This window comes from Scophthalmus maximus, chromosome 1 (assembly GCF_022379125.1).
Source record: "Scophthalmus maximus strain ysfricsl-2021 chromosome 1, ASM2237912v1, whole genome shotgun sequence".
NCBI classification, from domain to species: Eukaryota; Metazoa; Chordata; class Actinopteri; order Pleuronectiformes; family Scophthalmidae; genus Scophthalmus; species Scophthalmus maximus.
The window spans coordinates 11285331-11306525 of record NC_061515.1 but is presented as its reverse complement, the minus strand read 5'-3'; the positions used below and the strand labels follow the sequence as shown (position 1 = coordinate 11306525).

The 21195-nt window shown below is 41.1% G+C and overlaps 2 protein-coding genes across 2 annotated transcripts; both read left to right on the top strand.

Moving 5' to 3' along the window:
* The first annotated feature begins 5506 nt into the window (after window positions 1-5506).
* On the top strand, window positions 5507-14003 carry LOC118303357 (metalloreductase STEAP4). The gene is made up of 10 exons (XM_035629577.2): window positions 5507-5981; window positions 6404-6511; window positions 6605-6675; window positions 6797-6884; window positions 7651-7929; window positions 8068-8162; window positions 8268-8378; window positions 9730-9772; window positions 9920-10084; window positions 11732-14003. Exons 1-10 carry the CDS (start codon window positions 5772-5774, stop codon window positions 11987-11989), a joined length of 1428 nt encoding a protein of 475 aa, XP_035485470.1. The 5' UTR covers window positions 5507-5771; the 3' UTR covers window positions 11990-14003.
* Window positions 14004-14378: 375 nt separating this feature from the next.
* On the top strand, window positions 14379-16988 carry LOC118303373 (serum amyloid P-component). Its single transcript, XM_035629578.2, has 5 exons — window positions 14379-14483; window positions 14662-14716; window positions 15295-15397; window positions 15496-15793; window positions 15931-16988. Exons 2-5 carry the CDS (start codon window positions 14662-14664, stop codon window positions 16147-16149), a joined length of 675 nt encoding a protein of 224 aa, XP_035485471.1. The 5' UTR covers window positions 14379-14483; the 3' UTR covers window positions 16150-16988.
* Window positions 16989-21195: the final 4207 nt, after the last annotated feature.

Below are 21195 nucleotides of genomic sequence, written 5' to 3'. Positions count from 1 at the left end.
CTGTTCGCTGCAACACGCTGTCTTGTCAGTGATTGCGAGTCATTATGCGTTGCCCTGGAGGCGGGGCCAGGTTTGAATGGTGGCTCGCCACTGAGCTAGTGACATTAATTGAGCAATCCACTGACTCCGAAAGACGAACAAGCAGCCCACACTGCCCCCCCAAAAAAAACAATACTGCAAGGCCTGAAGGACAGTGTGCAAAAGCTACCAGAGAGGGGGCACTAGAGTGACAGCTTGACACACAGTGAACTCTAATTATACATGACTGCCACAGTGAAATATTAAGCAGTGTGTGGTCATGGGAATGAATTATATATTCACTACTGTCAGGAGTTGGGATTGCATGTTGTACGGTCGGAGAGGGAGTGGGATCTGGAGTGAAAGAACAGAAAAGGGGGTGAATGTAGTTATTAAAGATGAGAAGGGAGGGCAGATTAGATTAGATGTGGAAAAAGTGGAGGTCTACTCTGTGATTCATGGGGACTGTCATGTCTCCAGGTGCAATATGTAGGCTGCCAGTCACAGGTGACTTGTAGCCAGCGGGCGTTTCTTTTTTTCTATCACACCTTTCCAGTTTTGTAATGTTCATTTTTAATAGCTCTAGTTCCCTGTTTCACATGGTATTTGGTGGTCAACAAGAAGATTCACTGAAATGTGCTGATTATTTTGACGCTCCGTACAAGAAAATGCTGAACAGAGCAGGCTGCTTCCAGTTTATTTAGTTTCACTTCTTCTTTGAGTGTGTTTGGCAAGACAGTTTTTTTTGCTTTTGTGAAATATAAAAAACGGTCAAATGCTCAAAGGTCTGTTGTTGATTAAAATTACAAAGCTAATTCAGGCACACAATTTCAGCTGTGCTGCCACACCGATATACCAAACTCTACCCGCCGCAGTATCCAGCAGCACCATTGTAATAAGGTGCTGTATTTAAACTGTCAAAAGCCCCAGTTACACTCCTGGTTTGCCGGTGAGGCTGCTTTATGGCTCAGTTTGCAACTAGTGCTGTCACTGTTACTGCTGCTGCTGCACTCCTGTATTTCATCAACGGCTGGTGCCTGACCCACACATAGGAGGTTTCACAAGATAGATGTTCCTCTCAGGGCCTCTGGTGTGTCTAATAGCTGACACACAGAATATAGCTGACGTCAGGCCCTGTGTGTAATGTGGCTTTTGCCTATTAATTAAACTGTCTGCTTTAAAACCCTCCAAAATTGGGTTAAAATCAGTGTTTAAAAAATCCATTTTTTCTGACAGTTGAACACTCGTCCCAGCTTATGTGTGCTCTGATTGATATCTAGAATCTACTGATTCATTTGAGGGTGAATGCTGATTGTTGCCCAGGAGTTAGATGGACTTTCTGAACCGAGCACTGCCAACTGCAAACCAGTGGGAGAAGAAGAAGGACATGGAGAAATGTATCATGTCATGGGAAATAAACGAATCACTTAAGCCAGATCCCACCACTCACAGTGCGAAGCTGATTAGCTGAAGTATTTTTTTCTAAAGCCCATATTTTATACTTTAGGGCCTATTTATATTAGTTGAGCAGAATGAGGTTAGAGCCTTGCATCATGATACCAACTCTGCAATATCATGTGTGCAAACAGTATTTGACTGACATTCTGCAAAGGCCTCAATAAAATAAATCATTCATTTTCATTCAGCATAAATACAAACACAGACATTTTAATTCAATCATCCATTGTGTAAAAGTTAGGCCCCAACACAAACACACACACACACACACACACACACACACACACACACACACACACACACACACACACACACACACAGGCATTTTCCTGAGCTGTTTTCAGACATGAACTCTGTACAATGTCAGCAGAATTGCATCCAGATAGTCTCTGGAGTTTCCTGTTCACACATGATAAACACAGCAGGATAATGTATGAGTCGACCACGCTCACAACAGCAGGATAATGTTTGGATCACTCTGTAGCGTCTGGGTAGAGCAGCAGGAGGCTCTGATGACTCCGCTGCGGAAAAGCTGGGCTCTTGTTTATAGTCATCAACACACACTCGCTTACTGGGAATTCTCCGGCGATTCTTGGCTGTATTCTCACATCGGCTCATATTCTCTGGAGATTATACCCATGGGGAGAAAACTCCAGAGACACATATGTGGACATTTGCATTCTCACATACAGCCCCTCCGGAGAATTTTACCGCAAAATGTCCGGAGTTTCAATGCACGTCTGCAAGCGGCTTCACTCTGTCTGATGAGGCCTCTCTTCAGGTTTGACTTGGGTGGTGTTTTACGGTGTCAGAGCTATATTTTGACTCCATTTGCTAATAGGAACCACAACAGGGCCATCTCGCCCTCCCGTCCACCCCAGCTTGCATGTACCCACAGAGTTCTGTCTAGTGTGGCTGGACTACTATGGGTATATAGTGGGTTTACGGTTCTATTTATTACTGTAAAACCTTCACATTATTTCTAGGTTTAGTTTTAATTCCCCAGGGTCTCTGTAATATGGCATACATCAATGTTACCAGAGGACCACTGCTCACTCATTCAGTCAGGTGTTTAAGACCCATAAAAAGCTGAGACCATGTCCCGATTCTGCTCTGCACTGTGACAGCACAAAATGTGTGTGTGTGTGTGTGTGCGTCCGTGCATGTGGAGTGAAGTGTGTTACAAGGAAAGATTGGATCTGACCCATTAACTTTACAGGCAACTCATTGAGCACCAATGCAGCAGGGGTCAGCGGGGAGATTTCACTGTAAATCTCTACAACGATCACAATGATAGAGAGAGAGAGAGAGAGAGAGAGAGAGAGAGAGAGAGAGAGAGAGAGTGAGAGAGAGAGAGAGAGAGCAGCACAGCTTGCAACACAGCTCCTGACTCTGTCCAAAGCTAAGATAAGTATTACTTAAGGGTATCATCTGCTGCCAACCAGTCAGCTGGACTTTATATTCTTCTGTTACTCATTTAAACGCTCCACAAAATAAAAAGGGGGTTCTGACAGCTCAGCCATCATTTGAGAGAGTGATGAGTGTGTGGGGGTTGTTTTTCAGCATGTCCCGCTCATATTTCTGCCTTAAGAAAAGCAGTTTTTAGATGCGGCCTCTCTCTGACTGCGTCAAGTCATGGCCTGCAATCCAAAACCTAACCTCAAAAAGATAGCTACGGATGCCCAAATGATTAAACTCTGTGCCATTAGGGAAACCACAAACGCAGATGTGTTGTAGAGGGGCTGAAGTGAGAAGAGAGAAAAGTCAGTGTACCAAACACTGGCCTCAGACCAGGATGTTTCTCGCTCTCCTTTTTTTGCCCTGTGGCCCAGCAGCTCTATGGCTTGGTCACACCTCAGATCAGAACTACATCCACCCGCCAATCCCCTGCAGTACTCTGCAACCATTATCTAACACATCCACCCCCTCTCTATACAGTACCATCTCCCTCTTTCCTTTTGACATCAAATCACACTCTGCAACAAATCTTCCTGTGGTAGATTATTCATAATTCATCTTCCCTGACCATGCTCATCCACTGAATAATTGCTGAAGTTATTCATGTATCTTATAATCCATTACCTGAGGAACATCTGCTCTGATAACCCAATTACTGTAAAAAAAACCCACTTCACTTTTTTCCTTCCTTATCCTGTGCTCTCTAAGGTCCAAATTCCACCTTGACCGCAATAACACATGTATTAGACCCACTTTAAAAATTGCATAAAAACAAACACGGCATTCAAAACCTCGGGCAGAGCAACTTCAGTCAATCCATCACTCTGACGGTATAGTGCAATGATCCACAAAGCAGGATTTTACTTCGACAGTGAGCCTCATTTCAAGCACCAGAATTCATTAGTACAGACTTGTGGCTCTAATGCACTTTGCATTTTGCTTAGACAATCAGATATTGCGCAGTGCAAACACAATCATGTAATGGCTGTGGCCTGGGAATACAAGATGGTCGAATCACCACCCTTGGCTGAGAGTGCCTTTCTCTAGTCCAGACATTTGATATGTGATTGCTGCTTCCAGCTTTGTTTTGATCATCAGAAACACCACGCACTGTTTCGGAGGCGGGATCATTGTGTGGCTCATTAGTGCTATCACTGCAGCTCGCTGAGCTTGAACTCTGCTCTTTAGTGCTTTGGCTATAGTTTATCTTTGAGCTTTGCTTCAGAGGTCAAGGAACTCTGGGTCAGTTATAACCGACCACTCGATTTGGGAAAAAGAAAAAACCCCACATCTGAAGTGTATAAATAACTCTAGCCTGGTGTATATGTACATTTAAATGTAATACTTTTTTCCATCAACTTTTTTTGTTTGGTTTGTTCTTTTTTGTTTATTTCTTTTTCAATCATGACCACCCCGACAAATGAGCGGCACTCTTCTCTGGGCTTTGGGAATCTTTGGGTAAGAGTAAGCGGGTACCTTAACAGCAGATTAATTGCTGTTAAGGTCTCAGGGTAGTAACTTCAAGAAACCACATCAGCAACAAATTCCATTACATTATCTTGTGTGAATTTGTGTGTGTGTGTGTGTGTGTGTGTGCGCGTGCGCGTGCGCGATTTGTGTCACCTGCACAACACATGCACAACACACACACTGGCCACTTAGCGAAGCAGCACAGCAGAGGGAATAATTACAGTTCAGACAGGTCACCGGGCCTGTGGTTCACCTCAACCCTGAACACTGGAGCTATTCTGTGCCCCTGGGATAATAAGATGGGCGACACTCAGAGGCCAACTTCTGTTACGAGGCTGAGGATATTAATTACTCACAGGGCAACACAAGAGTGCCGATTAGACTGTAATTGGTGGGTCTGCCTGCAAACTCCATGAATCACCAAGTGTCTTTACTGTCCACCATGTCAGTGTGTGTTTATAAGGACTGGGGTCTTTCAAACTGGATGCAATTTAACCAATGACCTGCTAAAAAAATGTGTGTCTGTCCCCGCCCCCCATGTCATGTGAATTTTACGCTCATGTAATTGAGATTTTGTTGGGAAGACGAGGAGGGGGATGGGGACATTCCAGCACATTATGTTGCATACCCTGACGCTAACCTGTTACAGATATTTTTGTGAGTGAAGAGCTCGGGGTTGCTGCAGATGTGATGAGTGATCTGTCTGTTGGACACTAGTTTAAGGTGTAACTTTGTTTTCCCCCCTCTGGTTCCATTATGTATAAACGCCTAAACCTGTTATTATGATCTTGTCTGTGGTTGGTATTGGTGACTGACTAAAATGAGTAAGAGCTCTGTTTTCCAGTGTTGCATAATTCTTTTCACAGATGATTTCCAAGAAGGAGGTCATACTTTGTCAAATTGTCACAGTATTTCCTTCCCCAACAGAAAAAAAGACAGGCACACACAGGCACCGAGTTTGTACACACAACCACTCACTCGTGCCAACACAGAAACATTCCCTGTCCTTTGCCACGGAGTTTCCCCAGTGTTGACAGACATCACCCTGAGCCTATCCTAAACGGGGAGGGGGGAGGTGCGAACACACAAAAAACTATTCAAAACAGAAAAATCTCCACAGTGATGAGTTAGAAGATGGACATGACGGCTTGAGGGGCAGGCAAGTTCATTTTTCCGACACTTTTTTTCCAGAACCACCCAGAAGAACAGTTACTTTGAAGACCTTTACTTTATTTTGTTATATCCACCATTTCACTCGGTCCTATTCCAAAACAGCTGTCTAGCATTGGCAGAGAACCTGGGGGAGTGTGCCGTTCTTTTTCAAATCCACAGGAGATATCCTCAGCTTTTTGTGTCAGGCCGTGGTCATGTCTGCTGAAAAACCGAAAAACACATCAGAGAGTGTGCTGCTGCATCCTCTGGACACGGCGGCTGCCCCCGAGCCAGAGCTGCTGTGTATCTTTGGAACGGGGGACTTGGGACGCTCCCTGGGCCAGCGTCTGCTCCAGTCTGGCTACAGGGTGGTGTATGGCAGCCGCAGACCTACCAGCTGTGGCCCCTTGCCTCAGGGAACTCAGGTATACAACACATGGCCTGCCATCTTCTCGTACACTCCAATTCAGCTTTTGTTTACAGTTTATTATTTCTTTGGATTTTGCCTTTTTGTTGTTGTTGTTGTCAAAAGCTTATACTTCAGAATGTGTATTGCAAAATGGCAAGTGTATTGACAGTTCTGGGGAAAAAAGAAACATGTTTTTTCAAATCAGACTTTGAAAGTGGACTAAGCTAGAAGGTCACTGATAAAAGTGTGTGTCCTTGAGTGTGGTCTGATGTTGCTGTGCTTTGTTTGTGTTCTACATACTGCACACATCTTTAACACGTGCTTAACTGCAAAACTGAATGTCCCCGAACATGCTGAGCTGTTTGTTCTTGAGTGTTTTTCCATACGTAACGGCGGTGCATGACAATAGTTCTGTTTGTATGTGTGTGTTGTGTGCAGGTGATGAGCCATGCTGCAGCAGCCCAGTCAGCCAGTGTGGTCTTCGTTTGTGTTCACAGAGAAAACTACGAATTCCTGGAGACTCTTGCGCCTCAGCTCAGGGGGAAGGTACCTTGCTGCACTGTCAGATGCTTTTGTGTGACATAACAGTTGGTTCTTTTCGAACTTTTTATCCACTCTGCTGATTTCATTGACTGGAAGGTGCTGGTGGACGTCAGCAACAACCTGAAGAAAAATCTATATCCGGAGGCCAATGCTGAGTATCTGCAGAGGTAAAATCAAACCAGGCAACAATCTAGTGACCTAAAACATTCAAACACGTCATTTACCGTGCGCCTTGAATCACCAACTACTGGTGGGACGTAAATCACCAGTCTGTTGTTTGTTTTCAAGGCTGATCCCTGGAGCTCAAGTGGTGAAAGCTTTTAACACGTTGTCTGCCTGGGCTCTGCAGAATGGACCCTCAGATGCCAACAGACAGGTACTGAATGTATATAATACTAGAATGAAACACATTCAATGGTTCCTCATTTGTTATGTAGGAATGCATCTTTTTTTCCTAGTGACATATCTCATTTTGAAATGAGTTACTACTGTTTATCACATACTTCTTCAAGCCTTTGACAGCATTGGTATTGTGTTGTGACCAACAAGTTAAAAATAAAAGTCTCCCTCTGAAATTTGGGGCCAAATTATATTATTAGCTCATTTGAAGTTTTGCTCAAAACCAAATCCTAGTAAAAAAAAGCCAAATGTGAGGAGACAGCCTTATGTCTATGCTGCGACTGTCTCCGATGTGTCCTTAATCACAATTAACTCCACAATCCACACTACAATCTAAGCTTCCTTTCACCTACTCTGCTCTTACACTCGTTGCTGCGTATGTGGGTTTTTTCCTGTTTCGTTTTGATCTGGTTGCCGATCCCAGAGGACACTGAGCCCACACAGGAAAGGGTGTGTGTGTTGTGGAGGGAGCGTGTTTATGTATTGGGTTGTGTTGGTGTATTTGGAGCACCATTAGCAAACTCACATATGTTGACTGAGCATTGATAATAGTTTTTACCTGTTTTCTCGGACTAAATTTTAGGAGGCTACAGTTTCTCCAGGTACTTTTATGTTCAATTCTCTGGAGTCAAAAACCATCCTTTCATCATTGCGTGTACAAATGCATAAACATATATGCATTAATATATAATAATGAAGACATTCAGCATGCTTTAAAAACTAAGGATGTTTTCATGCTTCAGGTTTTCCTCTGCGGAAACAGTGCAGAGGCAAATCAGGCAGTAGCAAAGACGGCCACCAAACTGGGCTTCACAGTTCTGGACAGAGGGTCTCTGTCTGCAGCCAGAGAACTGGAGGACTTCCCCCTGCAGCTGTTCCCAGAGTGGAGGCTGCCTCTACGCGTGGCTGTCGGCCTCATTGCTGCCTTGTTCTTCTATGTGCTCATTAGAGATGTCATCTACGCAAAGGTTGAACTGGGGAAAGACATCTCCTTCAGAATCATGGTTTCCCTGGCCAACAAGGTGAAGACTCTATAGTGCCGGCATTTGTTCCTCTTTGAAAGACAGCCTGCATTTGCTCCTCTAGTAATCATTTTTATTCCAATCTGGTGCATGTTGTCCTCACAGTAATCTCTTCTGTTCTTATCCTTCATCTTTCAGGTGTTTCCCATTGTGTCACTCATCATGTTGTCCCTGTGTTACCTGCCTGGTGTCATCGCTGCCTTCCTTCAGCTCTACAGAGGAACCAAATACAAGTCAGACATCAACACAGGATGGACTTAATACCTGTACACAGCTGCATTATTTTAAATATAGATTTTAAATGTTGCTTGATACAAGTCAAAATACGTTTGTTGTAGGCGTTTCCCTGACTGGCTTGATCGCTGGATGCTGTGCAGGAAACAGCTGGGACTGGTAGCACTTGGCTTGGCCTTTCTTCATGTGCTCTACACCCTCATCATCCCCATTAGGTACAGCACGTATAATGTGTTCTTCAAATTGTGTTGTTGATTTTAAACCAAAACAAATGATGACAGCTTTGAACATGAAACTGAAACTGAAACTACTTCTCCAGTTTATCAAGGACTCCCAGCTAAAACCAATATAGTCTAATAACGGCCCTTTAATAAATCCTATCTCAATGATGGGGTTCAGTTTGTGTTGGAACTCTTTGAAACAGGTGTTTTATTTTCATTTTATTCTACCCACATTAAATTGTATTAGTCTGCATTAGTTTAAGCTAAATGTAATTATAAAGCACAATAATATTCATACCTTAATAGCAGAACCCAGAAATTTCTGGGCAATAGGCTTGGTGGTTTCCAGGGTGTTTGGAATTTCTGGAAGCTCTGGTTACCCACGTTGACAGCTTCTGCATATGTGATCTTGTTTTTTACCCTGACCTGTTGAATCCTAAACCTCTTGTTTCATTATTTCACAACCCCCATATGATACACTATGTTCTGTTGCATTTCTTTCCTACAGTTCAGTCAGGACCATGATAGTAAAAAGGAATTCATAAAAATAATCGCAATAAATTATAATTGACAGTGTAGCTCCACATGTGAAATGCCCGGGGTAGGGAGAGCACACCTCCTTACCCTTCCATGAGCCTTCATGGAATGGAAGGTAGGGAGAGCAGAAACTAAAGTCCCCCAGCACAGAACAGAGCAGGCGTCAATGTCAACACATGACATTGATGCCTGTACCTTTTCAGATACAGAATGAAAAGGGGGTGCTGGGAAGGGGGAGGTGTGCGTAGTGACTTGCAGTAAAGGGAGAAAGAGTAGGCAGGCTAAAGCAGCCTAAATGGAATGCGCAATATAAGCTTTGCCAATTGAATTGCATAAAGGATGATGAGCTGAGCCATCAGCTGATGTGGGCTGGCATAGATATCTGCTGCTGACAGATGATATACTGGATCGTGGCCGAGCTTGACTCACGCTGTGATCAATTTCACATACTCATGATTCCCTTTACATTTAGCACACCTTCTACTCTCTATGTCTGAGCATTATGACCAAATGTTTGACAGTTATAGCATCTTTAAGGTTTTGGTACAAACAGTTGAATCGTTCTGTTGTCTTCAGGATAACTCAGCTGTCATGACCAAAGCCCGGAGCAACACTCACAGGATGTTCAGTTGTTGCTAGAGGACTCTTGGCAGTTGCTAGGACATAACTTGGTGGTTACTGTGGCGGTGGTGGTTGCTATGGTGATTCAGGGTGGTAACTAGTTATTGCAGGGTTGGTAGGGTGTAATTTAAGTTTGTAGTGCTGTATCTGAATTTTCCTGATAGTAGTTTTGTCATTTTGTCCCCAGATATTATGTGAAGTTCAGGATCGCTGCTAGCACCGTCTTACAGGTAAGGCAGCTTCACAAGTAGAAAAAGAAACTGTGACTGATACATTCAAAGCTTTGTGTTGGGTTGTGATCGCATGTAATAATAAATTCAGAGGATTTTGATTAACAGTCATAAATATCTCTCTGCTTTGTTTACTGTCACTTTAAGATGAAGGAGAACCAAACCAAAGAGTTTAACACCGTCTGGGCCTGGCAAGGTGACTCGTTCTACTCTACGGGGATACTGGGATTTGGCATGTTTCTCCTCTTGGGGATAACCTCTCTTCCCTCCGTCACCAATGCTCTCAGCTGGAGAGAGTTCAACTTCATACAGGTAAATACTGGCATGTGTGTCTGAATTACATGATATGTGGGTATTTGGGTGTGTGAGCTTTCGTTTTTGAAAAACTGTGGCTCGTGTCAACTCTGCTCTTGCTGTGAAGGAAACTGTGCAGCCCATCAGCATTTGGCTGAATTCCTGCATCCTGTTTACATGGTCAAACATTGGTGATCACAACTGGAGGAACAAGACTGTGGAATTTTTATAATGGTTCCCAGTGGTGCGAGCCTCATGGTCTCTGGAGCAAACTGTCCAACAAATGTTCCCCTTATGCACGTGGTGTCTGTGCTCGTGTGTGTTTTACAGGAATCATTAAATGTTGTGTAGTTTTCAGCTGGGTTTCTGAGAAACCTTAAATGAAAACGTTTTGTTTATACTATGACGACATCTTAAGAACCTTGATCAGCCCACATATTAAGAAGGTACACTTACATGTGTGTATTCTCTCTATTGAGACTTGCACTTAAAGGCTGTAACCACTTAACGAAATGAAATTCAGCAAAGGTTTGAAACTTTTTGTACCCACAACATTTGGCGCGCTTGATCGTGAAAGAAAAGGAAACTGAACGTCAGACAAGCACATTGCCGGTCACTTTAGTGCTATTTCTCTGATAGTTCAAGAGCCGGCTTCTGATAAAAAGGATACAAACCAAAAAATTTAATATGGAACCGATGATTATCTCACATCTTCACTGTGGCCTTGAAAAGCTACAAATGACAACCAGATTGATGACTCAGTTAACACAGAGACACATGCTCTCAATATTAAATAGGGTCACTTGGTATCCACTTAAAATGTGTCCTCTGGAGATACTTCAAAGTGTGTTGTGAATTTTTCTGTGTACTTCCACTGTTGCACCTGTTTATGCTCTAGGCTGCTGAGGTTGAGTTAGTGTAGAAACTTACAGAGAGGCCAGTGGACCTTTAAGGGATGTGGATACTGGCAGAAAAAACAGTTTGCTATGATCTTCACATCACGTTCATTAGCCAAGAATCAAGCTATGACTGATGAAGAGGATACTGCGCCTCAGCTCTGATGAAAAATTCCAGAATCTGTTGGTGATATTTAGATCATTTCCTTGCTAAATTTTGCACCGTGATTGTTGTTTTTTTTTTTACCTGGGCAGACACAAATGTTTACCTTTTTCCCCCCACTTCGACCAATCAGAATGAAAGTGGACTCACTACAGGGAGCGAGCTCATTCATAAATGTAACTGGGTCATGTCAAGCTCATTTTCACATTCCACACCCCTCCCCTTTACCCCAGCCCAAATTAGAGCAGTGCTTTAAATGTTAAGTTATTCATCAAATTTAATTTGGGGGGCATATATTATCCTTGGCCACAGTCTTTAGGTTTTGTTCATGAGTATAAAATAGATCTATTGGCCTGTAAACGTGTGTGTGTGTGTGTGTGTGTGTGTGTGTGTGTGTGTGTGTGTTTGTGTTTGTGTTTGTGTGCGTGTGAGCGTGTGTGTGTGTGTGTGTGTGTGTGTGGGTGTGTGTGCACATTAACAAGTTGAATTATCTCTTTGTCTATGTAAAGGCCAGTCTATCACATTTCAGCTTACTGAGCCTTTTACACAGTAATTAGATTTCATTCCCAGTGAGTGTGAAGTTATTTTTCATTTTCTCTCCTCTAGTCAAAGCTGGGCTACCTCACAGTATTCCTCTGCACCTTTCACACCTACCTGTATGGCTGGAACAAGTTCCTCAGACCATCTTCCTACAAATGGAACACTCCTCCGGCCTTCATGCTCAGTCTGGTGTTGCCTACTGTAGTCATGGTGCTCAAGCTGTTGCTCCTACTGCCCTGCGTGGACCGTCGCCTCACCCGCATTCGTCAGGGCTGGGAGAGGACCGATCCAAAAGATGACAGCCGGAAATCACTGCTAGCATAAGGAAATCACAGTTGCAGACACAAAAAAATTGGTATGCACAGAAACACACACACACACACAAAGACACCACAGGGACTTACCCTCCAAGGGCTCTATTATCAGGTGATCATTGTTCTGGACGTCATAGATCCTAGACTAAACAGTTACACCAATTGTTTTTTGATTTCTCACTTTATCTACTCATGTCGGAATGGTTCCATTTTGTGAATGTATTGTGTGATACAGAGGCACCGTGAAGTGTTTCATGAGTCATACAAATACCTTGGACCTATATAGACAATCATAGACATGTGTTAGAACAGCAATGCTACATTTCAAGCAGCTATTTATTTAGCTATCTATTTAGCTTTAGATACACTATATGGATGCTTATGTTTTTGGTTTTTAACTTCATACCTTTTTTTCTGTAAATTTTGACTTCTTTTTTGATTTTGTTCTCACTAAAGTACTGTGAAATGTCCTTCAAAATAAACTTCGCCGAAACTGAACAACATAGTCTAGTATATATATCTCATCCTCTCTGGAAGCTCAGTCAAACTCAGAGAGTTTTCCCCTGCTGAGTTGAGTGTGCTCTGTCTGATCTCTCTCCAGGGGTCATCCCTCTGGCTGATCTGATGCCGTTTTTCAGGAAACATTCGCTCTGAGCTACAGGTTTCTCCCGAGTCACTACTGGATCACATCAGACCAGTGGAGAAAGGAGTGTGCAGACTCCTCCATCACACAGGAGTCCACTGCAGGGAGCACATGTTACGTGGTTGTGACAGTACAGATAGGCCCCTGATGTTTTCGCAGCAGCAAGTCAATTTTGGTGATCGTGAAAGGGGGGTGAAGAAAACAGGACTCAGAGAACTCGTAGTTGTAGAGTGACACATGATCACCAAGCATGAATCTCTGAACACTGACAAGGAGGCACATACACATGCAGTGACTTGTCACATGCATTGATGCATTCACAACACAGGGCACACACACACACACACACACACACGCACACACACCTGGAAAACAGAGGAAAATAACGACAAAGTAAAAGTTTCACAGTCCTATTTTAACTGAAATATTAATCACAAGATTGATGAGTGCTACATTTGGTAAATCAGAGAACAGAGACCTGCTTAATTGTGAAGCTTATGAATGAACAAATTACAATGACAATGACGTCAGGTTGGTATGCATAGTTACTGTACTGATAGAATTGTACATGCCACATCTCATAGGTTATGGGGTGTGTAGAAAGAGATTCAGGTTCAGAAATTGTCAACGGAGAACAGGAGTTTAAACTGATGTGCATACAGGAAACAAAAAAAACACCAACTTATAATGTGTATATAAATATATCTATACATTCATATACATATCTATGTACTGTAAATGTGACAACCTAATTGTTGTTTTGCTTTTATTGTACAGTATCTAAAATTGAATATGAATTGGATGTTTTTAGGAAACATGTTTGATCAACATGACACAGCTGAAGCACTGGTGCTCATTCCCTTTTCAACCAGAAATTACTTGCAGAAGACACATTAACTTGTGTTTAACAATAATAATAAAGAAACAGAAGACAAAGCAATAAGCAAACTAACAAAAACAGAAAGGTTAGTCGAAATGAACTTGTGATTAACTGGTCTTTAGTGAGTTTCCTCACAGCATCAAAGTCTTTTTTCATAAATCAAGAATGATGGGTTGGCCACATATGGGGTATGAACATGTAAAGTATGCTGTTCAGATTTCATCAATCAATACCTAATATTTCATGTTCTTTACAATTCTGTACAAGGACCTTTAGTAGAAATTGTTCTCAAAGTATCTTTTTCTAATGCAAATGTTTTTATCCTAACAAATTATTTTATTTTTGTGCCTAAAGTATAATTAATTAATTAATATATACTAAGCCTGATCTAATCCTCACTCCGTATAGGAAGACTGCTTATAGAAGACAATAGAAAGAACTTTTTAAACTCTTAAGACTCTTCATGTTTTATCAATTCAAAAATTAAACTTCTTTTCTGTAGTTTTCAGTCCAATGATATGATTTAATTCTGTTAACTAACATTTTAAATAATTTCTGTTACTTTTGGTGAAGTGGTATTTTATATTTCCCTCTTTTCTCTGTTTCACGCTCTATATTCTAATGACATTTATTGTAACATTGAAGGACTGAAAACCATTTAACCCTCAGGGATGAAGTTCTTACTTTGCTGCAGTGATCTATAAGGTACTGTCTTTAGAGTGTGTTCAGTACACCCTGTTATTATTGCTGTATAGGTTTGGTTTCAGCAATTTGAACGAATAGAAAAATTGTAGTTAATCATGTGCAAACAATGACTTTTCCGACATTAGGATGATTCTGTTGATTAAGCATAAAGTATCAAAATACACAGGGAAATAAGGAAGGAAACACACTCACACCGAGAAATGGGGAAGCATGTGAGCGTACAAATATCCACCCTGTTCACTGCTTCCCACAAAAAACGCTGAGACTGATTTCAAGGTAAGATATTCCCACGCAAAATTGTTAAATTTAATTTAAACTATTATACTGTTTGTCATATTTTAAACATTTGCCACCTATTTTGGACAAGGCTAAAGCAAATAAAAATAAACAATGAGTAGCAACTTAAATGAATTGCATCAAATCTTAACTCTGGCGTCTTTTGTCTTTATGTTAGATGACCTTCTTGCTTCTGCTGGCGACGCTGATAGCATGTGCTGCAAGTATTGAAGGTAAAAAGAGAGAAGAAGACATAAATCATTTAACAGAGTGAGAGCTAAAAGTTAAAAGCCTGCATAAAAGAGCATGCGAGGTGCTATATAGAAGTTTTTTTGCCTCTTGATATTTACCTTTTAAACATCTTAATTTAACAGGGTGAAGCAGACATGAGGTTTTGAAATATGCACTATATTGATAGAAAAGTTTCAATTCAGCAAAATACGACAGATGTGTTTAAATTCCCTATTCCCAATTCCCATTTAGATTGAGATTAACAGATCATTCTAGCAGGATGTGAATCTGTTTGATGACCAAGACCAAAATATTGGTGCTCATTCCAACGTCCAACAGGAATCAAATCCATTATTTGCATAAACTGACTCATGTATTTCAAAATTGATAGATACCTGAAAAACATTTATTTCTATATGATTTGATAAGATTTGTTATCTTATTATCATTTTTGTTAGCAGTAGTCATAGTAGTATATGTAGAAGTAGTAGTAGTAGTCATTATTTTAGGCTTGAACAAAAATGATAAGCTATGAGAAAAGAACCTAAATGTATAGCAAAACGTTTTTCTCTCTTTTCAGATATGTCAGGTAAAATGTTCACCTTCCCACTGCAATCCAACAAAGCTCACGTGAAGCTGATTACATCACTGCGGGAATTCAGTAGTGTAACCGTCTGTCACAGGTAGCACTGAATGTACAACATGAAAAAAAAAAGAACCCACTGTATCCATGACTGTACAAAGTATCCTGCATGATCGTGTCTTTTTGTGATGCCTACAGGTCCTTTACGGACCTCAAAAGAGACCACGTGCTGTTCTCTTTGGCCACAGCCTCAAATAGCAACGAATTCCTGATTTTCTGGGATGAAGCAAATAAGGAGCTGGAGTCCCATGTCAGGGAGAGAAAGACGGAGTATAGAGGGATGGACTACAAGCCGAACATGTGGCACTCTATTTGTACGACATGGGACTCTGAGTCTGGACTGGTGCAGGTGTGGTTTGATGGACGACCTTCGATTAAGAAATTCAGCATCTCTGGGTCAACCATCAGAGGAACCCCTATAATTGTTCTAGGACAGGTACTGTGCCGTTTTGTTGGTACGCTTCATAGTCAATGTGCAAATGTGTGATTTATTGTGTGTCTCTATTGTATGGAATTCCAAACAATGGTTGCACAACAATGCTTCTGTACTTCTAACCTCTGCAATTTCTACAGGAGCAGGATGCCCACGGTGGGGGATTTGACATCAACCAGTCTTTCGTTGGCATGATGTCTGATGTCCACATGTGGCACTACATACTCTCCCCCTGCGAGATCCAGAACTACGTGGATCATCTAAACTTCACTCCAGGGGATGTGATCAACTGGAGTGCACTGGAATACCAGATTGTAGACAAAGTGCTGATAGAGAAAAAATTTGAAACATGTCACTGAACTTTTACAACAACACCATTAATACCTTCAGAAAGTCAAACATATTTAAACGATATACTTGCTATGCTTTTATGTACAATGTAAATGGCATAAGTAAAAATATGTTCAAATGTGAAACCTGTAAGAAGCAAAAGTAGGTAGGTTAAAAGTAAAAAAATCAATAAATAAAAATGTTAGGATTAGTCTACCCCCTGCAGATAGACTGGCAGACAAGTGACAGCAATACGAAAAGTTATTATAAGCTGAATTGCTTGTATTCAGAGTATTAAGAGAATACTGATCCTTAGCTTTTTGCATAGTTTCCTTTCAGTGGTTATCTTAAACTACTTGTTTACTTAATATAACTAAATCGATTGTCATCACTAATGTTATTACCTGATCTTTTTTCATTGCAAAGCGTTTCAAACATTCAATCAATAAAAATCATTGTTGGAGAAGAGAAAAATAAATCAATGACATTGTTTTGGTTTTGGTTCCGTCTTACGGGCCAAGACAGTTTCTTCAGACTAAAGTTAGTAGGTGGTAATGTTGCTCCATGCCTGCTGGATGTGTAAGAAGGACACTGTTTTTTAACATCATCATATCATTTACAACTTTATTTAGCAATAATATGTGGGCTGTGAATCTGTCTGTTCATTTTTAAGGCCCTCTGCTGATCTTTGTCTGTTATTTTACTAGACATTGAAAAATATATATATCTTCATTCAATCAGACAGCACTACTTTGTAGATATCCACCCTATGTGTAAATTGACCTATACTTTGAATGTTAGAGCTTCAGTTTTTCCATGTTTCATCACTTCTCCCAGTTTTTTTGAAGATAAATCACATATGTGCCCACATGGCCTTCCGATTGTTCATTCAGTTGCCGACAGATGCTGTCAGTCTCTCAGTCAGTGAAATGACTAGTCTCTCCTATGGACCCATACTTCATGATGAGGAGGACTACACCACTCTCTGAGGAACAGGGGTATGTTGGTGGCGCATTTTTCTCCTAACTTAAGACTGCAATATAGGAAAAAATAGCTTTTAATCTATTCACATAAATTCTTTGTCAATTTGCAGCCTTTCACACAAGTAGGCAGACAAGACAACTAAACAAATGCAAGGTTCAACAGTATGGAGTCAAACCAGTTATTTGATAGTAAATCCCACACATACTTCCATGATTGTTTGATTGTGTTGACAGTAAATAGGCTACGCTGGTTTTTAAGGCTGGTAATTAATAAAGCCATGTTTGTGGTCTGTAAATTACATTTAATACACATGAAGTAAAACCCCTTTGCTTGTTGTGAGGGTGAAGAAATATCGAGCAAGAATCAAGTGGAACAACAACCACTTGAGTCCCTCTTCCCTCGGGGTCTTGTAAAATTGGCTCAGAGTATATGGCACTGGTGATGCTGCAGGATCCTTGCTGGAACGTCCACTATAAATGAGTCTGCTCAAAGCAGCGGTCGCAGCAGCACTACTCACCACAGACACCTCTGTTTGGATACTCTAAAAAGTATCACTTTTCTTTTTAAGCCAGCAGATTCCTGATGAAATGCAGGGCAGCGTGAGTTTGGAATTAAATGTAGCTCTTCTAGCATAAGTTCAGACTAAGCCAATGCTTGCTTTGGTCGTAGTCTAATTCTCATTCATTCTGCCTTTCACCCAATCACGCATGCACACTCTCAGTTTCTTGCTGTCATTTCAGTGATCACTTATTTTCCAGTCCACTGTTGGGATGGAATGTGTCCCATGTCATGCCTGGACTGCAACACACTTTTTATATACTGTATATCAGTAACTTAATTTATCGTGGTATGGTCCTTCGGCCAAACTCACTTGCCAGTCCTTTCCTAATCTTTGGATTGTGGGTTTTTTTTGTAACTGCCTTCTCTTGCCCTAACCCTGCCCTGTCTTGTATTGCTCTGCATCTGAATCACCTACTGTCACGCTCAGCCGGCTGAGCGTGACCCCCCCCCCCCCCCCCCCCCATCTGCGTCAGTTATTGATTAGTCACCACATTGCACTCCCATATATTGAAGTTCCTGACAGACCTGCATCTATACAGGACTCAATAGTGACTTTTTAGACTTCCCATAATGATATTACTTTCCTTTTGTTCCTGTTGGTTGTTTTTACTTCCTGTCTTGGTCTGGTTTTTCAACTTATGTGATCGTCTGCTCCTCCCTTATGTGTTTTGCCTGTGTTTCCCTGCCCCTATTGTGTATTTAGGAGATTTAAGTCAAAATGTATTTAAATTTGTATTAAGATAGGGATCGGTTCTACCATACGACCATATTTTGCCTGAAATTGATTGATTGCGCTCACCTTAACTCTTATTGTGATCAGTCATTATTCCAGCGAACTACAATTTTGCAATTGCACCTGAATTTGTGAGACTGAAAGCAGCTGAAGACGAAAACCAAGTTGACTGTATTCCCTCGGTACTGTATGTAATTTTGCCAAGGATGTGACTTTATAAATATTACGCATTCAGTGTGACCTGTTCAGAACCACTTCAGTGCTTGGATCCTAAGAGTAGTAGTGACAGAGTTTTCTTTTTGTGTACTCCTTCTGTATCCTTCATCTCAGTTGTGTCCCAGTGGTCTCATTTGTTGTTGCTTTTAATGGTTATCTGAGCCAAGATCCCCAAAAAATGTTATGCCCATGACTTAAGTTGTGTTGTGTTTAAAACCCTCTGTAGCTCAACAACTACCTAAGTGCCACAATGAACAACAAAAACAATATGTTGCAGAACTGTTTCTTGTACAGAACTCGCAAACAAGTGCATTCCCCAACACGCCTGATTATCCCCTTATGTGAAAGTGAACTAACATAAATCTATTTTCTACAGTCAATTTATAGACATATATGTTTTGTATTACATAATTCATAATGAAGAATCCGATATCTTCTGCAGTTTTTGTGGGGGAAAAACACTTGAATTTGAAAATGTGTGTATTAATTGTATGTGTTTTGTTGATTTGCATAAATTCTCACTATAAGCCACTGTTCTTTGAACACTCAGCCAGGGACTTCTACAATAGATTGGCTCAAAGGAATCATGCACTGACCTCAAACTGTTAGTTTTACGATACTATTGCTGGTTCTGGTTGAACTGCAGGGGAACGATGAGTTTCTTTCGGAGTATAGTTAAATCTGATGAATCTCACTGTCATTGGCTGTTAACTGTGTGTTATTCTAATAAAGTCAGGCTATGTGTTGTTGGTGGATATAATAAATTAAGTAATAAATGACAGTGTACCTGTTATACAGTTTAGTCGGTTTAAAGTAGAACGTTCAGATATTAGACATCTGATGCAGAAAAAAATTAATTGGAAAACTGACCCTTTTTCAAAATAGTGTATGATTTAATAATTCATAGCCTTCACTATATCAGTTAAACATGTTTGTTGAAATAAAATAAAATGCTCAGAACTCACTTTTGTTGCCAGAGATAAAAGTGGAGGGTTTAGATGGTTTTTATTGCATGTTTGTATGTCACAGTTTTCTTTTTGCGCTGTTCAACACCCAAGTGTACATTTCACAGATGAATCGTGTACAAAATCTCCATTAAACATGGTCCGTGATCCTTTTCCTCAAACACAATTTCCCCTGGTTATTTATGTTCATACTGAGTCAACCCTTCATGGCTGGACACACATAATCTTGTTATGGCTTTTCAAGGTTGTGTAGGTGAGAGAAATTAAACGAGTGGGAATGATGGTGGTAAGCTTGCCTGTTTCACAGCTTCCGTTGCTACATCTTAATTTTTTCCTGAGGCAATATTGGAATCTCATTTACATCAGCACGCACGCACGCACACACACACACAAACACACACACACACACACACGCACACACTCAGCCCGACACACCCCTAACAGCAGGAAATAGACTAAAATTAACGGCAACTCTTTGGTAATAGGAGAATAATACATTGCAAGATGGTCTAAGGGATTGCAGATTGTGCGTAGATAATGTTGTTAGATGCTAGATAACAGGATGTCTCTGACTAAATGTTTTGCTTCGGGCTGCATACTTCTCTTGTACCAACTACCTCCTGACACAGTTAGACTGTGTCATAGCGACGGCTGCTACACCACATCCTCCCCTCTGCATCCGGTCATCTGATTGATTTCTGGTTTGTACATACCAACACTTCCCGTTGTTCCACACTTGCTGTTCTGCACGTAGGTTTTTCCCTGCTGAGATCAAATCACAGCTGCTCCTTGTGTGCTTCGTTGTTGCACTATCGATTTTTGTGCAGTGCCTATTAGTCATCTGTGTGCATACATTAGTATGTTTCTTGACTCATTTTTCTCTTTTTTAGTCCAATGTCCTAAAACCTACATTTCTCAAGGTTACAGCACCTGCTGGTGCTGGTGGTGTTCAATCTGATGCCCCCTCCTGCAAGGATTACAACACACCTAGAGAAACAGAAATGCTGCACATGCACGGATTAATTATGCACATTCATTGTTTTGCCAATGTCAGCAAAGTAAACCGAGATGAATTGTTTCATTTACATTCTGTTTCTACAGTAATGCTTACATAAACATACTGTACAAGAAGTGTTTTAATGAGAAACAAAAACCTTTACAAAGCTCAAAATGAACTTGTGGTGGTGTGCAGACTTTTGCCTTGTTTCCTCTCTCTCTCTCTCTCTTGCCACGCAATTGTATCTCATCCTGTCTGGAAGCTCAGTCAAACTCACAAGAGTTTTTCCCTGCTGACTTCAATGTCTCTGTCTCGTCGTCTCGGTCGGTTCCCTCTCCAGGGTTCATCCCTCAGGCCGATCTGATGTTGTTCTCCAGGAAACAGTTGCTCGCAGCTGCACTCCTCTGTCCTCTGCAGAGAGAGCATTTTATTTTCTTGTGACAGAACAGAAGGGCCATTGATATTGTGCATAAAGATCAATTGCACAGAACATGAAGACTCTGAAATTATTAGTTGTTAATAACAAGAGATCGATGTGCAAGCATGCATACAAAACTATGAAAAAAGGCAAGAAAGAAAGAAATACAGTTGTTACTGACTCAAAATGGTAACAGATGTG

What these genes read in the sequence shown, in the direction of transcription:
- LOC118303373 (XM_035629578.2), top strand. Translation starts at nt 14,662, where the DNA reads ATGACCTTCTTGCTTCTGCTGGCGACGCTGATAGCATGTGCTGCAAGT. An exon ending in ATGTGCTGCAAGTATTGAAG is followed by an intron (nt 14,717 to 15,294) that starts GTAAAAAGAGAG and finishes CTCTCTTTTCAG; the next exon opens with ATATGTCAGGTAAAATGTTC. An exon ending in CTATAATTGTTCTAGGACAG is followed by an intron (nt 15,794 to 15,930) that starts GTACTGTGCCGT and finishes CAATTTCTACAG; the next exon opens with GAGCAGGATGCCCACGGTGG.
- LOC118303357 (XM_035629577.2), top strand. Translation starts at nt 5,772, where the DNA reads ATGTCTGCTGAAAAACCGAAAAACACATCAGAGAGTGTGCTGCTGCAT. An exon ending in AATGCTGAGTATCTGCAGAG is followed by an intron (nt 6,676 to 6,796) that starts GTAAAATCAAAC and finishes TTTGTTTTCAAG; the next exon opens with GCTGATCCCTGGAGCTCAAG. An exon ending in GAGAGTTCAACTTCATACAG is followed by an intron (nt 10,085 to 11,731) that starts GTAAATACTGGC and finishes TCTCTCCTCTAG; the next exon opens with TCAAAGCTGGGCTACCTCAC.